We start from the raw sequence: 20,207 nt of genomic DNA, 5'->3' as shown, positions 1-20,207 counted from the left end.
CAGGCAGGCTCAACAGCTGTCTGTGACGAGGGTTCTTGGGGCCTTTAAGCCGCTTGTGAAATGGAGGTAATAAACTTGGGAGGCTGCAGAATTGACACCTGAAGGATGTCTGCGACAGAAGGAAGAGCAAGATTTCGTGCTGTGAAGACAAGGCGAAAGCTATGATCCCCCCCGCATTCAGCTGTCCCTCACAACCTGCTCTGTAATCCCTTTATATTAAAACAAATTCTTAGAGGAAAAGGTCTGCTGTTATGAATTAGTCACAAGAATTAAATGGAACCACCATGGTCAGAGACAGTCTACCTCTGAATCTTAGATGCGAGGGACGAACAACAAGGGGAGGGCTAGCTTCCTCTTTTTAAAAAAAGAAACAAACACTGGTCCTTTCTCTCAATGCGGAAAACATCGGTCAATTTGTCTTCTTTCTTTGGCTGTTGCTATGAAGGAGGTGAAAGCAGCATTTGCAGAGGGAGAGCACCCTTCACTTGGAGTCTCAGAACGGCTTACAAACTCCTTTCCCTTCCCCTCCCCACAACAGACACCCTGTGAGGTAGGTGGGGCTGAGAGAGCTCTTTTGAGAACTGCTCTTTCAAGGACAGCTCTGACAGAACTATGGCTTTCCCAAGGTCATCTAGCAGATGCAAGTGGAGGAGTGGGAAATCAAACCTGGTTCTCCCAGATTAGAGTCCATGCACTTAACCACTACACCAGACTGGGCATCTTGTTGTGTTGCCAGTGACAATCAGATTCCTGCAGAAAAGTCACAAGCAGGGCATGATGGCAACTCCCCCCCCCCCATACACCCATTTATTTTATCCTAGCATCTGGTATTTAGAAGCAGACTGCCTCTGAACATGGAGGTTCCATTTAGGCTAAATGGATTAAATAAATTAGTGCAAGACAAATTTATCAATGGCTATTAGTCATGATAGCGAAATGATTTAGCTATCATGACTAATAGCCATTGATAAATTTGTCTTGCACTAATTTATCAAATTCCCTCTTTTTAATTTTTTGGGTATTTTTGCATTTGGGTGTGCATGTGTGCGTGTGCCCATGCCTGGAAATCATGGCGACCTCTGGTGACTCCTACTGGGGCATAGAGGACGTTCAGAGAAGTGGCTGATATAGCCTGCCTCTGCCTCCCGGCCCTGGTATTCTCTGGAGGTCTCCCATCCAAATACTTGCCAGGGTCAGCCCTGCTTAGCTTCTGAGATCTGATGGGATCAGGCTTGCCTGGGCTATCCAGGTCAGGGCTAATTTCCTCTTTTTAAAAAGCTATTTCATATTTAGCATTACACTGATCTACATCCTTCTAATTCTCCACCAACATTCAGAGGGCTGCTTATGCATTTTGCCTGAAAGTCTTCGTGTGCTCTTGCAAATGCCACCCAGGGCTGCAATCCAGGTTACGATGCCCTGACAGGGAAGCAAAAACTTTCTGAAGTTTCATCCCATCATTTATTTATAGAAGGCCTTCAGCATGGATGGTGCATTACAGAGGGGATCAGGCTTGGAGGGAAACAGAGAGAGGGAAACAGAGAGAAAGCAGCAGAGGTGAATGAGCTGAAAGGCCACTACACAGACTTTGACTTTGTTGTGATTGGGGATGAAAGCTGGGTTGTACAATGGTTCCAGGGCAGAAAAGTTGCGATTTGCAGGGGGGTTATGAGGAAGAGAGAGAAAGAGAGAGCAGCACACAGGAGTTCTGTGAGAGAGCTTCAGGAACAAGGGGCACTGAGGCAAAACGGGGCTCCTTTATATGACAACACGTCAGTATCCCACCCTGAACGTGCATGGGGAATGCGCCACAAGTGGAGGAGTCCAGCAGGGATTTTAGGCTAGGCTTAATTCCACCTTTACTCCCCGGCATTTATTTCAAGGGTCTTGTTATTTGCAGGTGCTAAGGAAGACTTTTCTTTGTCCAAGCAGCGGCCACCAAGGGTTGGACTCTGAATAAGGCAGCCTCACATGTTCAGTGTGCTCAGGAACACGGGACCGGAGGCATCTCGTATCGCTCAGACAGATTTACACCCTCTCAGATGCCTGGGACAAGGCGGTGGATCTAAAACTCCCTTGATCCATCAAGATTACAAACACTTTAAGTGAGAAGAAGTCTTTCTTTTTGCTTTTTTAAAAAGGGTGGGAACCATTTCTAAATGCATTAGAAAGCAACTTTAAAAAAACAACACAGCCAATGCAGATGGGGGGGGGGAGGAATAAGTGCTAGCTGAGCAAACCAGCTCTAATTGGACAAACTGGGTTCCCACCGACAGCCTGACAGTGTTAGAAACAGGCCAAGGCTGACATAGAACAGAAGACAACCTCAAACACGCTAATTGCCGCCGGAGCATGCTACAGTTGGGGACAATTCTAGACTGCTTGCAGTGGGGGGGGGAGGAATACAAAACTAAACCCTTTTATAATTTCCATTCATTCTTGTCTGTTAATGTTTTCAGGCAGGCAAGACCCATCAGCCACTCACTCACTCACTTGCCACGATCTAAGCCATTCTGGCCCTCTTTAAACACAGAGTGGCCCTGAGGGTTTAAAATTCTGCTCACTGTGAGCAGGGAGAGGAAGAAATGAATTTTGCAAAAGGCTGCAGTGGGAGTGCAACAATGCACATGTACAAAAGGGCAGTGCAGCGTCATGGGCTTATCCCCGCCATCTCTTCCAGTTCTGATCGCCCACTATATGCCCACTGAGAACTTCTGCTCCTCCACTTTACCAGCTCCACCTGCTAAGTGCTTCCCCTTCAATTCCACACAATCTCCATTGCTTTCCTTTATGCCTCAGCACCTGAGTCATACTGGACTCTCACTGCTGGGCCTTCAGGTCAAGGGGGAGTGCCTCAAAATCCTTCCTTGGAGTCTGATCACTCTTCCTTCTCCTAGCTCAAGGGGCACTTTCGTTTGAATTGGCCCATCCACCAGCTAAGGTTGTTTGCTCTTCTTGGGAGGCAAAGGGCAAAGCCCATTTGGCTGCTCCCTCTGCACCGCCCCAAGCTGGAGTGCCAGCCCTTTCCATCTATTGAATTTCTTGAAGAATTAAGCAGTCACTTTTCACATGTCCAAGTGCACACTGCAAAGGGGGGACAACCCCACTACTAAACACACTGCATAAAAGAAAAACTAGAAGAGGGGTGTTTTGTTTGTTCCATAAACCCAAAGCACAGCAGGGGACACAACAGGAAAGAACTTTAAAAGAGATTTTTCACTTCTCTCTAGAATTGCCTTTAATTATGGGATTTCTCAAAAGAGGGCTCTTCAAGGCTTTGGAACAGCCTCCCAAAGGCACACAAGCATGCCTCCCCATTAAGAAGGACTGCAACTTTGCTTGAGGAGTTGAACTCTGGCAGCCACATTCTGTTGAGGGATGCCAAGGCTCGTCAGAGCTTTGATTGGATTGCCAGAGTCACCAGCTTTCCTTGGGAGCTCTCCCAGGTCCTGAAGAATCTGACTCTAGCCTTACTACTTGGAAATTGCTGAGTTGCACGTTATTACAACTCAGAACAATGGAATTCCCAGGACTTAACAGGGATACTGGTTTCTTATCTCACTGCATATGCTCACCTCATTCAGCCCTTACATCTGTATTCTCACCAATCCCCAGAAGGGCCATACATTCTCTTTATTTTATTTCTTATTTGGAATAATAGATTAGAATAGTATACTGTAATGTAACGTAATGAATAGTAGAATGTAATGTAATTTGGAATGATAGATTGGAATGTATTTCTCTGGTCTGGGGACAGGGGAGACAACTCTACACAGCCAATTGTCCCACTTCAAAGAAGATGTTGTAAGGTTGCCTCCATGCTTGGGAGGAGACAGATGGAGCGGAATGGCAGGGTCTCCGTTAATTACGCTCAACATTCCACAATTAAGGATCCATCTGACCATCAATCTCTAATTTTGATATTTATTTCCTTCACTATGTTTTCCCCCAGAATTAAACCCAAACAAATGGTAACCATATAACCTAAGCTTGTTATTCCTGTTTGGTTCTTGAATCTGTTAAACATTATTATGCTATATGCTATTTTACTGCTCATCCTCTACTTATATGTATGGACTAGTAATTTCCATTTCATTGTATCTAAAAAAGTGTGCTTACACACAAAAGCTTATAACTCGAATAAAATTTTGTTGGTCTTAAAGGTGCCACTGGACTCAAACTTTGTTCTGCTGCTTCAGACCAACACAGCTACCCACCTGAATCTATCTACTTGGAATCTAGTTACATTTGAATCCAGTAGCACCTTAAAGACCTAGCAAGACTGGGGGCAGGGTATGAGCTTTTATAAGTCACTGCACACTTTGAGTCCATCTGTCCTATGTATTGGAAAGTGGAATGATTTCAGATGCCAAATGACATTAGCAGGCAAATGACAAAGAAGGTGTGACTAAGTTAGGTGTGATATGCAGACAAGTAGTAGGCATGTCGAAATCAGCATTAGTAATGAGACAGGAAACCTAGGTCTCAATTCAATCCAGGGGGCTGCATTGTCTCGAACTTCGTCTTGAGCTGGGACCATTTGCGAAGATGGTCACAAAAGCTCATCCCCTGGCACAAATCTTGTTAGCCTTTAAGGTGCTACTGGACTCTTACTCTTTTCTGCTGCCCATCTAGATTAAGGACTCTGATCTCCACTTCTATTCTAATGTGTCTGGCAAAGGGAGATTTGAGTCTCAAAAGCTTACAGCATGAAACTCTTGTTGGTTTCTGAGGTGCTCCTGGACTCAAATCTAACTGTTCTTCCGCAGACCAGCAGGGCTGTCCTCTGAAATGATCTACTTGGAATCTCTTCACCATGCTTGCCACTTAGAACCAGGAACAAAAAAAGGGAGAAGCAGTGTGTGAAATAACAGAAACAAAGATAACACTGCGCTGTAATCAATTGTCGTATAAATACTTAGAACCTGCAACCTTCTCCTTTCTTCTATGGCTGGGTGACCCTTGCTAGAGCCAGTCTTCTCCGGGACTAATGCAAAGCCCTGTGGACTTACTACGTGGTCAGCACAAAACAACACCCTGCTGTGCTCTGGATTTGGGGCAACGGGGGGGCGTGCCTCTGAGGGTGTTTAGGCTCCCTCTGGCTCTAGGATTCAAACGGAGAATCCAGCAAGGTGTGCTTTTCTGGGTTTTGTTGTCATCTCAGACAATAACAGCTGCTCTCAGCTGCTTGACAGCCGCACGCTTGTTTATCCACGGATGCCAGTGCTGCATTCCCCACTAATGACTTCTCCCCATAAATTAATTTCCTGGACATGCATCTCATGACATCTCTGTAGACGATTCCGACAGCTCCAGGTCGCGGAGACGTGACAACCGTTCCATTTCCAAAAGGTGGCTGCTGTGATCACAGCACCGGTTCCGGAATTAATTCAGTTCCCGCCTTCCTTCCCAATTTACAATGCCCTCCTTTAACAAAGTCAGAAGCACACAGCAGTGTTAAAAAGAACTGCCTGGATATGGAAATACAACAGCTTGTCAGGGCTGGGCCAGGGACAGCTGTGCCCAATTGTGGAGTTCGAAGGGGGTGTTCTCCAATCCGAGGCCCATGAGAAGGAGACTGGAGTGGCAGAAGGCCAAGCTCTCTGGATTTATACTAGAGCTGGCCAATCAGAAGGCTCTGTACTGCCAGCCAACCATAGGGGCTTATGTTTTATGCCTTCCTGTTGTTGCCAAGGCCAGAAGAGAATGCTGAGACCTGAGCACATGCAGTCAATAGCCACTCACATACTGAGTCCCTGGCTTTGGACCCTAACAGTCAAGTTCCATTCCCTAAGCATAGCTTGCCTCGTGACTAGAGCAGCAAACAAGGGGAATGGGATGAGTCATCCATGTTAATATGGGACCAGAGGCTCCCCAGTGGTTTGCAGGGCCCCAGTCCCAGCCATCAAGACCCCTGGATAAAGATGTGCAGTGGAGAAAGATCCACTGTCAATGGGAAGGACGCTCGTGGCATGCAAAGCCGGCTGCAACCCTTCCTCTGAAAGCAAGATTCACCCACAGTGCTCCATGCCCTGATGACATCCAGGCTAGAGGACCGTAACAGGCTGTCAGGCTCTACATAGGGCTGCCATTGACGGGCGTTCAGAAGTTTCAGCTAGTTTAGAATGATCCAGCCAGGCTGCTTCCAAGGGCTGATGGCAAGCATGGCCTTTGATCCAGACTGATGCCTCTGCGGATACAGGACTTCCTGCCATGGAGCACGATTTCCCTGCCTCCCCCCTCCCACAGCGACCCGAAATGCCCCCTGAAATCCTATTAGTGAGATTTCAGGGGGCATTTCAGGCTGCTGCAGGAGGGGGGGAAGGTGAGAAAATTGCACTCTGCAGGAGGAAATCCTTGTGGCCGTGAGAGCATTAGCCTGGATCCAACTCAACCAAATATCTTCTTGGTGCCTGAAAAGCTCCACTAGCTGCCTGTCAGTTCACAACCCCAGTTCCAAGTGCTGGCTCTGTCCCTTAATGGCCTTGGGCCTGAAGGGTCGCTCGCTCGTTCTCATACGAGCCTGCCTAGTGTCCACGAGCCCTGCTCCATGTGCCCCAGCCTACAGAGGTGGGGGCGGTGGCTACAAAGCTCAGGGCTTTTTCTGTTATGACACTGTGCTTGCAGAACTGCCCCCCCCCCAGCTTGTTTCCCTAATGTCAAACCTGTTAACGTTTAAGCTAAAAATGGTTATATATCCCCAGGGCATTTTAAGTGGTAGTTTTAGCTCCTCCTGTGGATTATGACTTTATAAGACCTTAAGTGGCAGAACCGCTGGCAGGTGGCAATCAGAAGACCGTCAGTGGCACACAAGGACATTGGCACACAGAGACAGCCCTTCTGATTTGGCTTGTGGTTCCTCAGTCTCCATTTCTGCTCTCCCACCTGCCTCTAAGTCCTTGCAAGTAAGTTCCGTACAGTTGTTACGGAGCTTGTAAAAAGAAAGCACAGCAATTTTAAATGATGAAAACGGGTTACTGAAACAACAACTCTCTATCTTAAAAACAAAACAAACACTCCCAGTTTTTCTCCATCTCCAGGCTAATTAGCACTAATAAAGCAGGGCTCAAATATTTCTTTTTGGCGCAACAGGGAAGCAAAATTATTAGAGCTGTGGGGGGGGGGAGCTCGGGTTGACATGGAATGATCTTCAGAAGCTGTTTGGCGCAAAGACAGGCCAAAGCGATGTACACAGCATCCAATTAAACACCAGTCAGACAACCTAATGCCTGATGACTGAATGCACAGCCCCCATTTAAGCCTGACAGTTTTACAGAAAATGCACACATTGAAAAAAAACCTTTCTAAGAAATCATCAGCAATTAAAGGCTTCTTCCACATTTTAACTTAAAGCCTTTGATTGTTGTGGCCACTATAGAGGTAGAAACCTTTCAGAAGGGTGAAAGGTTGTGAAACCTCTTGAAACTGATTATCAGTTGGGGGGGGGGGAGCAAATCCCAATGCCAATATGCCCAAATGGTCGCTTTACTTAAACTGCTGCTTTCGTGTAAAACGCAAACGGCTCAGAGCTTTGTTTCTCACCCATTTAATTCTGCTCAAATTGCTTTGTTCTGCCTCAACAAAAGGTTTTAAATTGCTGGAAGGAGAAAGCAAGGGAGTCCACTGCTGCCCACACATTCCCCATTATGACTTCAATCAGTTTAGCAGTCATCCCCTTGCCCACACCAATAGACAAGAACCCTGGAAATGGTAGTTCGTAAACCTTGTTAGAAAATTCTCAGCTGGGTCACTGAACTACAATTCCCAGGATGCTTTGAGAGGCCCAACATTTAAAGTGGTCTAAAAATGACAGAAATGTATAGCACAGATAAATCCAGCTGGGTAGCCATGTTAGTCTATTGTAGCAAAACAAATATCCAGTGGCCCCTTAAAAAGCTCATCTACCACAACCTTTCTCTCATGCTTCAAACTGCCTCTTCCTTAATTAAGTTTATTAGTAACTCTACTGGATTTAATTTTTCATTATTTTCACTGGCTATGAGAGAGGCTGGAACTTCCAACCTCTCTCATCTTCTGCTATAACTAACCCAGGCGGTTCACATCCCTGACCCACAGAATCACTCCTGATTTATGATACCAGGCATCTCTTTGCTCAGTTCCTTCCTCTTTCCCCTCTCCTTCTGTAATTTGCTGTCTAATAATGAGGAAAATAATCTTAGGCCCCGGTTACACGCGAGGATTTGGGCCGGGAGACAGACGGATCGGATGCGCGGCAAATGGGCGCGATCCCACGGCAACATCTGGGAAGCATTGCCTGCCCATCACCGATCCGTCCCTCCCGCACAAAACCCCGCACCAAAAAAGAACCACCTACCTGGGTGGTTCATCCGGAAAGGCCGCGGCAAGTGCGGCCGTCGGATCGCCAGCACGTCCTTTCGCCAGCGCATCCCCGGCTCCTGGCCGAACTGCGCACGTGTGGGCATGCGCAGTTTGCCAGCCTCCCCCTCCCACCGTCGCTTTCTCCCCGGCATCTGATCGTGCTGGGGAGCAACGGCGCCGCGGCTCAGGGGATCTGTGGGATCCCGCCGCAGCGTCTCTAGTTTGGTGCGGCTCAGATTAGCCGCACTTCTGCCGTTGTCTTTCCTGCCGTGTGGCAGGGACCTTATTTCTGTTGTATCTGAGGAAGTGAGCTCTGACTCATACTGGAATAAATGTTCGGGTGGGTAACCACGTTGGTCTGAAGCAGCAGAACAAAGTTTGAGTCCAGTGGCACCTTTAAGACCAACAAAGTTTAATTCAACGTATGACCTTTTGTGCGTGCACACGAAAGTTCATACCTTGAATAAAACTTTGTTGGTCTTAAAGGTGCCACTGGACTCAAACTTTGTTCTGGAATAAATGTTGTTAGTGTTCAAGGTGCCACTGGACTTTGTAGTCTTGTAGTGCAGATACAACCTATGGATGCGAACACACTTGCTGAGGCAGAGAATCGGCATAAGCCTTGTTTCAAAACGGGAATGCTGCGGGCCACATCAGAACTGAGAAGTCTCCGCAAAGAGCCTTTGAGATCCCCCACTGCCTTCTTCTTCCCCACCCCCACTGCCTATTATCCATCCCATTTTTTAACCCTGCCCTTCCCCACAGGATCTCAGGGTGGCATTCATGCGTCCCTCCCCTTCTGTTTTATCCTAAACAAGAACCCTGTAAGATAGTTTCGGATGAGAGAGAGCAACTGGCCCAAAGTCAGCCCATGACCGTCATGGCCAAGTGGAGAATCTTTGAACCTGGGTCTCCCTGATCTAAGTATGACTCTCTAAATTATCCCCTTCACCATACCCAAGTCCAGGCCCGTAGCTACAGTGGGGCATTTTTTGGGGGGCGCCCCCTTAATTAAAAGTCCCACCCCACAAATAGCTATGCCAGAAGCCTTATTTTTGAGGAGAAACCTCCTGCTGCCTAATTTGCATGTTTCCCAAAGGCTCATGGGAATGCTTTTAAAAGACTCACCATGACCTAGCTGATACGCAGCAGGACTGGGCTAGCAGAAAGGGGAATCGTTGGAGATGTATTGAAAGTGCCACTCTTAAGTGCTCTTCCAAGCTTTCTTGCCTTGTGGAAGGGAACTCAAAAGGCACTTGAATGCCTTCTGGAGGCAATTAAATGCCTTCTGAGCTGTTTTTTTCCTAGGAACCGACATGCTTGCTGCTCTGTCCCTTCAAAGAAAGGGATAGAAACAGGCTTGGAGCCTCCCCCTTTAAAGATTCAGATTAATGTAATTAACTATAATTTAACTGCCCCCTTAAAAATTTAAATGCCCCCCAAACAAAAAAAAATCCTTGTTATGGGCCTGCCCCAGCTATCTTTGCACAGGGTTTGCAAGACTTCTAGGCAGGAAGGAAGGACGTGGTGAGATGAAACAGCAGGACATAGGGAAATTTCAAGTGTTGTGATATGGGTCACTTGGAGAAGATATTACAGGAGAAGAGGTGTGGGACTATGCCCCGGGCTGCCAATTCTACCCAGCTTCTGCCACAATTGTCAGTGATCCAAATGTAATTCCACACAGCTCTCCACAGATCCAACGGCTGGGAAAAGCTGTTGCACAGAGAAAGCCAGTCGAGATGTATATTGTAATTTGTAATCAAAGCAGGACGTTATTAACTCAAAGTAATAGATAATTTCATAAGGGAAAAGATATCAAACATCTATTAAAGGGGAAAGGGGGGAAGAGGGAATTATACTACAGACTATTTCTTTGAGCTATGATTTTTTCCGGATCATAAAGAGATTTAGAACAGTATCTACAACTCACTTTCGTTCTGACGCTTCGCTTGCTTTAATTGAGAAGATGATTAGAGACAAATGAAGTCTCTCCCTGCAGCCGGAAACTTCCCCTACCCGGGTTGTGGCATATCTGCTGCTCACTATGCAAGCAAAGACTGATAAGCTTGACTGAATCATAGGAAATACCCTTTGGGGACAAGGGCAGACGAGACACGGGAAGATCCAGGACTGCACCCCCTCTCCCCCGGCCTGTCTCAAATGCTAATAGACACCATGTGGGATTTGGATCAGGGTAGATTGCCGTTCCATATGATTTTGCTGAGCAAAACGGGGTGACCACCAACACCACATGTGTCCTCTACACTATTATTAGCCCTCAAAGAAAACAGGTGAGCATCTGACCCATGAAAAGAAGGTGAAACCATTATAAAAAGAAAACTAGGGGGTGGGAGCACTGATAGCGGTGAATGAAGTTATGAACATAGTGAGTTTGGGGTCGTTCACTGACACTGCTTCTTCAAGACAAACAAAGGAAAGTGCTGCTTCACACAACATATAATTAACTTGTGGAACTCACTGGCACAAGATGCAGGCATAGCTTCTTTAGCTCTGATGGCTTTTTAAAAAGGGATTAGAAAAAGCAGAGGTCTGCTCACCATTACAAATAGCTAACCTCCATGTACAGATGCAGTCTACAAGGGAACAAAGAAAAGAGACGAGTCTGGCCCTTTTATTCCCACTAGCATTTGGCTGACCTCTGTGGAAATTGGGGGGCTGAAATTAACAAAGGCTTTTCATACTAAGGTTTCCATTCTCAGCTTCGACTTTCAACAGAGAGAGAGCAAGGCCAGTCCTGTAATCGACTCAGATTCTGAGTAAAAGGGGATTGCTTATTTTTGCCTAACAAGAGCAAAACAGATACAGGCCCGCAAGCGCACGGATTCCTTAGAAACAGGGTGGGAACACTGTCGTTTGCTCCTTCTGTGCCTCTGAGCAACTGCTTTGCAACAAGGTGTTTAATTAAAATCAAGCATTCTCACACAGCTTCTCTGTGCAGGCAGCCTCACAGGTGCTCAGGTGCACAGTCTCGTGCACAGAATGGCACCAGAGTGAAAGCGGCACACATAGGTGTAAAATACAAACCATCGAGGAGAGCTTAAAGGGAGGATGGTTCAGGCTGACACACTCGTGAGTTAAAAATAAAGGTGTGCCTCGCAGCTGCTTCCATCCAATGCTGAAAACTAAAGGGACCTCAGAGCGGAGAGCAGGAACCTTTTCACACAGTGCACTATCAGCTTATGGGACTCACTGCCACTGGATTCCACAGTGGCTGCAAACATTAAAGGGTTTTAGAAGGGTTAGATGGATGCATGGAGGGAAGTTTTATCAGTCACTGTAAAGCAAAGCATTAAAACCTCAATAATCAGAGGGAGTCTACCTCTGAGTACGAAATGTTGGGGGAAAGCGATAGGGGATGTTATAGCCACCTTGCAGAACACTCTCCTGCAAAAACCCACCCAAAAAATGGCACCAAGTTACTCCAAATTCCGTGCCCTGCATTAATCATTCAAATATATCTGATTTCTCATATTTTACACATTCCACTCTGCAATTTGTTTTTAAAAATTGAATTTCATTTAAATTGAAGCGTGGTATTTTCGCTTTCATACAGGTATTTGTACTCTTTTATATAATTTAACCATGCTCAGGAGGGCAGGAAGGAGGCACAGCTAAGCATTAGAACACCTGTTTTGCAGGCAGAAAGTTCCTAGATCGTTCCCAGCATCGCCAGGTAAAGGGTCTCAGGTAGCAGGTGCTGGGAAGGACCTTCCCCTGCCTGAGACCCAGGAGAGCCACTGCCAGGCAGAAAAGACAAGACTGGTCTGAGCTGGATGGACCAACTTGGTCTGGCTTGGCACGAAGGCAGCTTCAAGTGTTCCCATCAAGCAGTCCTGTCCTAAACCACTGGCAATCTTATTCATTCCTTTTCCAGCTCCTGAGATTTGCCTAACTGCAGCTCACACATACTCAAACGTTCACTTGTAACCATAAGATCTAGAAACTTGGTGTTTTTAAAAGTAAGATGGAATATGAGATTAACATGAACGGAACTTTGCAATTCAGCAGTCTTTCGGTCTCCTGGCACCCTTTCGTGGCCGTGCAGAAAAGCAACAGTGGGGAGCCATCCTAAGTTATGTCTTGGTATGGTATTTTGTCCCACAGTTGCACAATATAGAGTACAAATTATCAATAGTGGTAATTCAGGTCTGCAACTTTTACCGTAGCAATATTTGAGAAGAAGAGAGGCACCTCAATGTTTCTTTCCAGGGGGTGACAATTTTGCTTTGGACTGGTTTGGGTCCCACTCAGGGGCAGCTTTTGTGCATGCTTGCTGCTGGGCTGCAGGGGGACCCAATTTGGGGGAGTGGGGGTGGGGAGAAGAGGAGATAGTTTGAAAAGCCAAGTTGATTCTCTCCAAACAAGGGAGCGGGTTTTTTTGTACATGCAATTTCCACACATTTCAGCCAGGATGGGATAAGCAATTCATCACCGCCGCTTCGTGTGGTTTTCAAAGTGAATGGATATGCAAATCCACTATTGCGGGATTTCAAGAGTCGGAGATGATGCCTAGGAATCGAAAATGTGTAGAACAGCAAGTGCAAATTACTAAGACTCTTGGATCTAATATTAGAGCAGGCTATTAAAATGAAAACCCAACGGTGGAGGGAGAAATGGCGGGGAAGGAAAGAGGCAGGCTGGTAATTAAATCTCTATAGCAAAAACTGGCACTAAAGCAAGAAAAAGAGGCTCCGATGCAAGGCCACACTGGCTTGTTCTCTGCCAGTCATTCTGGGAGACGTCTTTCACCCTCAACACAGCTGCCATTCGCTCAAAAGCCCCTGTGTGGGAGACGCTCCTCGTGGATTGTGTCTTAGCTGAGGTTCCGTGTGTGCCACAAATTCATGCCAGCACAGTGGGTGGCGCTGGGAGAGAGGGTCTCCTCTCGATACCCCATGGTATGTAGGGTCCCTCAGGGGCTATCCTCTCCCCAATGTTATTTAACATCTATATGCACCCTCTCGCCCAGCTGGTGTGGAGTTTCGGGCTGGGATGCCACCCAAGCATCCATCTGTTGATGGATGAACAGACTCCGACCCAAGAAATTTGGCCAAGGGTCTGGAGGCTGTGGTGAGGTGCTTGAAGCAGAGCCAACTGAAACTGAATCCAGCAAAGATAGAGATTCTCTGGTTGGGTGGGGGAGACTCAGGTTTGGGGCACGAACTCCCAACTCTTGACTTTGCACCTTTAACACCAGTGCAGACGATCAAGAGCTTGAGTGTTTTTCTGGATACCTCCTTATCCCTGGAGGCCCAGATCACAAATGTTGCCAGACTGGCATTTTTCCAGCTGTGCCAGATCAGGCAACTGGCCCTCTACTTGTCTCGCCCTGACCTAGCCACAGCAATCCACGCCATGGTCACCTCTAGGCTTGATTACTGTAACTTGCTCTATGTAGGGCTGCCCTTGAGGCTGATCTGGAAGTCACGACTTGTCCAGAGTGCAGCGGCCCAGGTCCTTACAGGGACACTGGTAACATCACATATCCAACCTGTGCTTCACCAGCTGCACTGGCTCCAAGTGGAGTACTGGGTTAGGTTCAAGGTGTTGGTTTTGACTTTTAAAGCCTCAAATGGTCAGGGACCAAGGTACTTGCAGGACCGCCTCTCCTGGTATGTCCCCCGGAGAGCGTTACACTCAGGATAACAACATCTACGGGATGTCCCTGGCCCAAGGAGCATCTGGCTGTCCTCGACCAGAGCCGGGGCCTTCTCAGTCCTGGCTCCGACTTGGTGGAACTCTCTGCCAAACAACTTCAGGGCCGTGCAGGACTTGTTACAATTCTGCAGGGCCTGCAAGTTGAGACGTTCTGCCAAGCATACGGTTGAGGACAGCAACGGTTTTTAACAGCACTCGAATCTATCAGTTGCCGCCTCACTCTCCTCCCCCCATGTTAATGTTAATGGGGGTCACATTTTTACTGTGGCGCCATGTAGGCTTCCGTTTTTTGATAGTATATCTGATGTTCTAATTTTTCCTTTGTTTTAAACTGTTGTAGACCGCTCTGAGCCTCCTCAGCGGGGAGGGTGGTATAGAAATTAAATGAAATAAATACAGTTTGTAGTCCTTAAGGCTGCTTGGAAAGCCTTCAGAGGGTTTTGCCATGGCTGCTGAGATCTCTGGAGACAGAGAAGTGGCTGGAGAAGAGTTGCACTGGCCAGGGCCCTTGCCCCTCCCACGAGCAGAATAAAAATGCAAAACAAGCTCGAGCGTGTTCAGAAGAGGGCAACCAGGATGGTGAGAGGGTTGGAATCCAAGTCTTATGAGGAAAGGCTGAAAGAGTTGGGTATGTTTAGCCTGGGAAAGAGAAGGCTTAGAGGGGACATGATTGCAGTCTTCAAGTATTTGAAGGGCTGTCATGTAGAAGATGGAGCGGATCTATTCTCTCTTGCTCCAGACTGCAAGACTAGATCTAATGGGTGGAAATTACAAGGTAGTCGTTACAGGCTAAATATCAGGAGAAACTTCCTAACTGTAAGAGTGGTTGAGCAGTGGAACAGACTGCCTCGGGAGGTGGTGGATGCTCCTTCACTGGACATTCTTAAGCAGAGGCTGGACGACCATCTTTTGGGTATGTTGTAGGGCTATCTTTCGGCTATGCCCCTGCAGAGTGCAGGGGGTTGGACTAGATGACCTGCAAGGTCCCTTCCAACTCTAACATTCTATGATTCTAACAGCAAAAAAGTTGCAGATTATATAAATAAAACAAATGACACTTATTATGCAGTTTACAGAATCTACCCCCCCCCCTTCTTACTGCGGAATTTAGAAAAAAGAATGCACAGGCCTGATCTCAGCTCTCTACCATGGAGCCCAACGCTGGACAGAAAGACAAAATGAAACAAAAGATGCTTACAGTTTATCTTCCTTCCTCTTCTTATGGGGATCCACTAACCGAAGCGTGTCCCGGATCACGGCCACCTTAACTTCTTCGTCGACAGGGCTTGGGACACACTCAAAAACTCCTGGAGAGAGCTTTAAGAATCCAAAGGGCAGAGTGATCAGGGCAAAGGGGATTCAACACCTCGTGGTCCCACCATATTCCTTGCAAAAGAGTTCGTCACAGCTAGTTCAAAATTGCATGACTTGCCTCCTGGCAGAAGGCTCGTCTTCTAGAGGTTTGTCAGCAACTCTTACCTACGATGCTGGGTGAAGCCTCCAGGTGCAGAGGCAGGATATCTCAGAGGGCCTAACTTAACAATATACGTTTCCCAGCGACGTTCCCAGGTCAGGCCAACAGGTATGTTCCAGGACTTTCATGCTTCCCCAGCGCATGTGGGCTCAATTCAAATTGGGACCACAGGGCAAGAGGAAAGGGAGATGAAGCCTTTGACTTTTCTCAGTTTGCCTTGTACAAGGTCTCCCTGGCTGTTTCAGGTTAGGAAAACAATGTGCGGCAGGGGACGCTTGAGTCCCTTTTCCCCAAGTACTGTGATCAGAGGTCATTTCGGGGGGGATCGCAGGGGATCGCAGTTCCACCGGGTGAGGTACGGGGGGCGGGGCACATGACGAAGCCCCGCCCCCTGCTTCCGGCCGCCCCACTTCCGGCCCTCATTCAGCCAGGAGGAGGCAGGAGAAGAGGGAGGGTAAGTTGCTTCCTCCCTGCCTCTCCCCACCCCTGCCTGCCTGGGGCCAGGGAGGGCCTTCGCGGGGCTTCCTTGCACTCCCGCTGGCCTTGCAGGTCCACCGCTGGGTCCCTCATGGGGCTCGGCAGTGGAGCTGCAAGGCCGGCACCAGCGGCCGGGACCGTTGGGGGCAGGGTGTGTGGCCTTATGACACACTTCTGGTGATGTCAGGGGGTGTGGCCTTATGACACACTTCCGGTGATGTCAGGGGGTGTGGCATATACTAATGAGTTATGCTAATGAGTTCCCCTAGCTCTTTTTCTACGAAACGACCCCTGACTGTGGTCCTAATCCAAAATGGGTCCACAAGTGCCCAGGAGGCATAGAGCTCCCCAAGATATGTCTGTTGACCCAACCCAGGTATCAACCAAGAGAAGTTAAACTGTGTAGTTAGGCCCTGAGTGCCAGATGCTGGGAACAGCTACTGACTTTATGCTATCTTTGGGGGCTTCCCAGAAGCATCGTGATTCTTGCATCCAGAAGGGTTTGGAGTACAGAAATCCATGGAGAGTTAAAGGGAACCTCAGTCAGCAGAGTCAAGATACCTTCGAATAACAGGGGCTAGAGACAAACTCAAGAGGATGGCCACCCTGCATGTTTGCTTCCAGGAGGAATCTGGCTGCTCTGGCCAGAGACAAAATGCTGCGTGTCCTTGGCCTGACCAACGTGGTAGCTTTGTTACTATTGCTGCTTCAGGCTCTTGTACTCTCTGTCTATGAATCTGCTTGCTTCCCTCCTGCTCAACTTGTACTTTTGCAAACAACAAAACTACTTTGAGTAACGGAGTGACAGGAAGACCGATCAGCCCCAGATGGGCCAAGGACCATGGGAACAGTGGCCGGGCTATGCCTTCAATGCCAGCTCAGAGCTGCACAGCTCAGGGTCACAAGCGCACGAAATCCCTGTTGGGATGCTCTGGCCTGACATGCACTCAGTTGGATAAAGCTGGATCCACGCACCTGTGGCTCTGTGCGGAGAAGGTGTGTCCTTAAGCATGGGAGGACCCGACGGAGCTGGAGGGCATGGGAATGAGGCTCCAGGGGAGGGACCAACTATTGAGGTGAGCCTTAAAAGCCATAATATGGTACTCGTGGGGGGGGGGACCGGAAGAGGGAATTGCAACCTTTTAGAAAAGGCTGGGCAAATGTAACCTCAGCCCTGCCGTGACAATAACGTGTCGCTTGGACCTCCATTTGTGCCTGGGTGTGTTGCTTTCCAGGGATGGAGTCACGTCCTCCAGGTGAGCAGAGAGGCTCCAGGACCCAGGGGTCATTTCCTGCAGGAGCGCACAGGAGCAGAGCTCCGACAGTAAAGAGCCCAGGGGGCGGGCACATTCAACAAGCCCCACCCCTGCTCCCAGCAGCCCTCAATCAGAGCAAGAAGCAGCCAGGTAAGTTGCAGAGCTCCCCCCCAACCCCCCCGGCCAAAAACAGTCCAGCGGCAGCTTCAAGACCAAGTTTTATTCAGGTACAAGCTTTCCCTCCTCTGCAAGGACAAATCTGCACATTCCCCCCCCCAATAGCTGGCAATCCAAAACAGTCCAGTGGAGCCTGAGCGGTGGGTGTTGCCTTCTGACACACCTCTGGTGACGTCAGGGGGTGTGGAATATGCAAATAAGTTATGCTAACGAGTTATGCTAATAAGCTCCTGCACCTCTTTTTCTACGAAATGACCCCTGCCAGGACCCATGGCAAACAGAAAGGTGTGTGGAGCAGGGAAGCTCTCAGAAATCCAATTAGGGGCTGTTCCGCATTCTCATTTCCCTCACTTGTAAGTTCCTGTTTCCACGGGGGGAGGGGGGGGGCGCAGTTCTGTTCCACACGTGTTTTGCTCCCTTCAGGGGTTGATTCGACATTACTCCAATTTATGCCCAGCCTACCTTCCTGCGGATTTAAACTGCAGGGTTTTATGCTGGACGTGAAACAGTGTAATATCAAATTGACCATTAGGGGAAGCAAAACACATGCAGAACAGGGAAAATACTCTGAAGAAGTGGGAACTTACCAGCAAGGGAAATGAGAATGCAGAAGATGCCCTAAGTTACTGATGATAAAACTGGCAAAGATTCCAAAAAAGAAAGAAAGCCTCCGAGATTCTCTATTAATCATTATCAATGTATACAGAAATGTACAGGAGAGCAGAGAAAGCCAGAAGACCTTCCCCTGGGGAGCTGGCAGGTTAAAATTCAAATGAGGAACAGATAACAGAAGGAGTGGGTTGACAAGAGATAAATGGGAATGGATCTGTGCCACCACACCTTTCCCCCCCCCAAAAAAAAATGACACACAAGAGCAGCATGCTGGGTAGGGAGGGGAAAGTTACCTCTTTTTCATGCTCAATTCTCATGCTGGGGTTGGCATTGACTTCCAGCAAAATCGGCTTCAAGTTCTTCATCAGGAGAATGTCAAACCCTAAAATCTTTGGATGACAAACAGCAACACATTTTTATTCCCACCCCACCCAAAAAAAGCCTCCTTTATTTCTAGACTATGTGTGGCTGGAGGACCTGGCTAGTTATGCAGAAGACACGCCCAACATTTCCTCCTTTGGACAAGGAGTCACCGGTCCAAGACCTGCCCCGCCTCCAGCAGACTGTAGCCAGAACAGTCAAGCACCTGCTTGGCACAGCAAAGCCCCAGGTCAACCCTGCAGCATTCCCAGTTCAAGGATCTCGGGTAGTTTGAATTGGGAAAGGTCTTTCTCAGCCATAAAGCCTGGAGAGTCTCTCTGAATAGTTCACTCTTATTGGGCTAGATGAACCGATGGGCTGGCCCAGTACAAGTTTCACAAGTGAGGGTGGGCCTATAGTTCAGTGGCACCTGGAGAGTCTCTCTGAATAGTTCACTCTGATTGGGCTAGATGAACCGATGGGCCCAGTACAAGTTTCATAAGTGAGGGTGGGCCTATAGTTCAGTGGCGGTGCATCTGTTTTGGATGCAAAAGATCAGCCCAATCTCCAGCTAAAGGGGCTTCTGTGAAATAGCCCTCTAGACACCTGAAAATGGAGGCTCCATCAAGCTACTGTGGCTAGTGGCAGGAACCCACCATCCACTCATCCTTTCCCTGGGTTCATCCAATCGCTCTGTAGAGAGGTTGGAATCAAACAAAAATGTGTCATGATCAGGTCCTGTTGAAACCAGAGGAACCTGGTACTCATAATTCATTCATGTCCCATTGTTTTCAAGGGGGTATAGGAATTACTAGCCGAACTGGAGCCATTGGGTTTAGGAAACAGAGGTGCACCATTCTGCACTAGCCCAAGGAGAAAGTGGCAAGGATGTCCAAGGCCTGAGCAGCAGTCAAGGACCCCAGAGATCATTTCCGTGCCTCATCCAGGGCACCCTTATCACGAGGCCATCTGTGCTTTGGGTTCAGTCTGCAAGAACACTGAGACAAACATTTCCGGTGGTTCTTCCCTGCTTTCCATCCTCAAGAACATCAACATCTAAGCTGGAGCAATTTCAGAAACATTGCAAGTTTGACTTTGGGAGGGGGGGGGTGTCGGGCTTTGAGGGACTTGCCAAGAGGGTGAAGAAATCTGAACAATATGACACATGCCTGGGTGGCATGTGTGTTTGGTTTAGATACCCTGCCCCATGCCTTTGAGACAACATCGAAATAATGCGGATGGATAAATGCAGTTCCCAAATCCTCCTTTCTACTCCCTTGGATGATACAGGGCTCAGAAGGGAAAGGAGAACATGCAGTTTGGCCCCAGCATCCTGCGAACTCCAGCTACCAGATCCTGCCAGAAGATAAAATGTGCTGCGGCTACTTAGTAAATGCTTATCAAAAGTAAGCTGGGAGGAAGGCAGCCAGGGGAAAGGGGAGAGAAGGAACTCTGCCTGAGATGGATTTTTTTCAGCGGAGCATTTCGTTGTAGGTTTTTAAACACTAACTGGTAAATTGTTTCTCCGCCAGTTCTCTTGGTTTTAATGACACAGTCGGCTACCATAATCACAGCCTGGGACCATTAAACAGGGAGACTCGCCGGTGCTGTGATTCTGCAAAGGTCAGGAGCAATGCATTGCGATCTGCTCATCCCCCCCCCCACCTCTCCCAGTTGCAAAATCTGCCAGCAGCAAAGGAGTCATCTCCTGATTTAATTGAGCCCATGAAGGTAGGCGCCAAGTGGTATAACTGGGTATCCAGACAGGTCTCTAGGCTTGAAACAAGAGAGACACATTGAGAGAGAACGATTGTGGCAACCTCCTACCC

General features: G+C 48.1%; 1 protein-coding gene across 1 annotated transcript in view; it reads right to left on the bottom strand.

The window, feature by feature from the left end:
* Positions 1-20,207, bottom strand: part of TTLL11 (tubulin tyrosine ligase like11) — a 77,319-nt gene that overhangs the window by 25,191 nt on the left and 31,921 nt on the right. The window contains exons 6-7 of the mRNA XM_015418415.1: positions 18,312-18,407; positions 15,221-15,339 (exon numbers count right to left, since the gene is read on the bottom strand). Coding sequence (XP_015273901.1) covers positions 15,221-15,339; positions 18,312-18,407 — 215 coding nt within the window. The remainder of the gene's footprint in view (positions 1-15,220; positions 15,340-18,311; positions 18,408-20,207) is intronic.

Source organism: Gekko japonicus, unplaced genomic scaffold (genome assembly GCF_001447785.1).
Source record: "Gekko japonicus isolate JY-2015 unplaced genomic scaffold, Gekko_japonicus_V1.1 scaffold127, whole genome shotgun sequence".
NCBI lineage: Eukaryota > Metazoa > Chordata > Lepidosauria > Squamata > Gekkonidae > Gekko > Gekko japonicus.
Note: the sequence above shows the minus strand (reverse complement) of the source record. Positions and strands in the feature narration are given on the sequence as shown.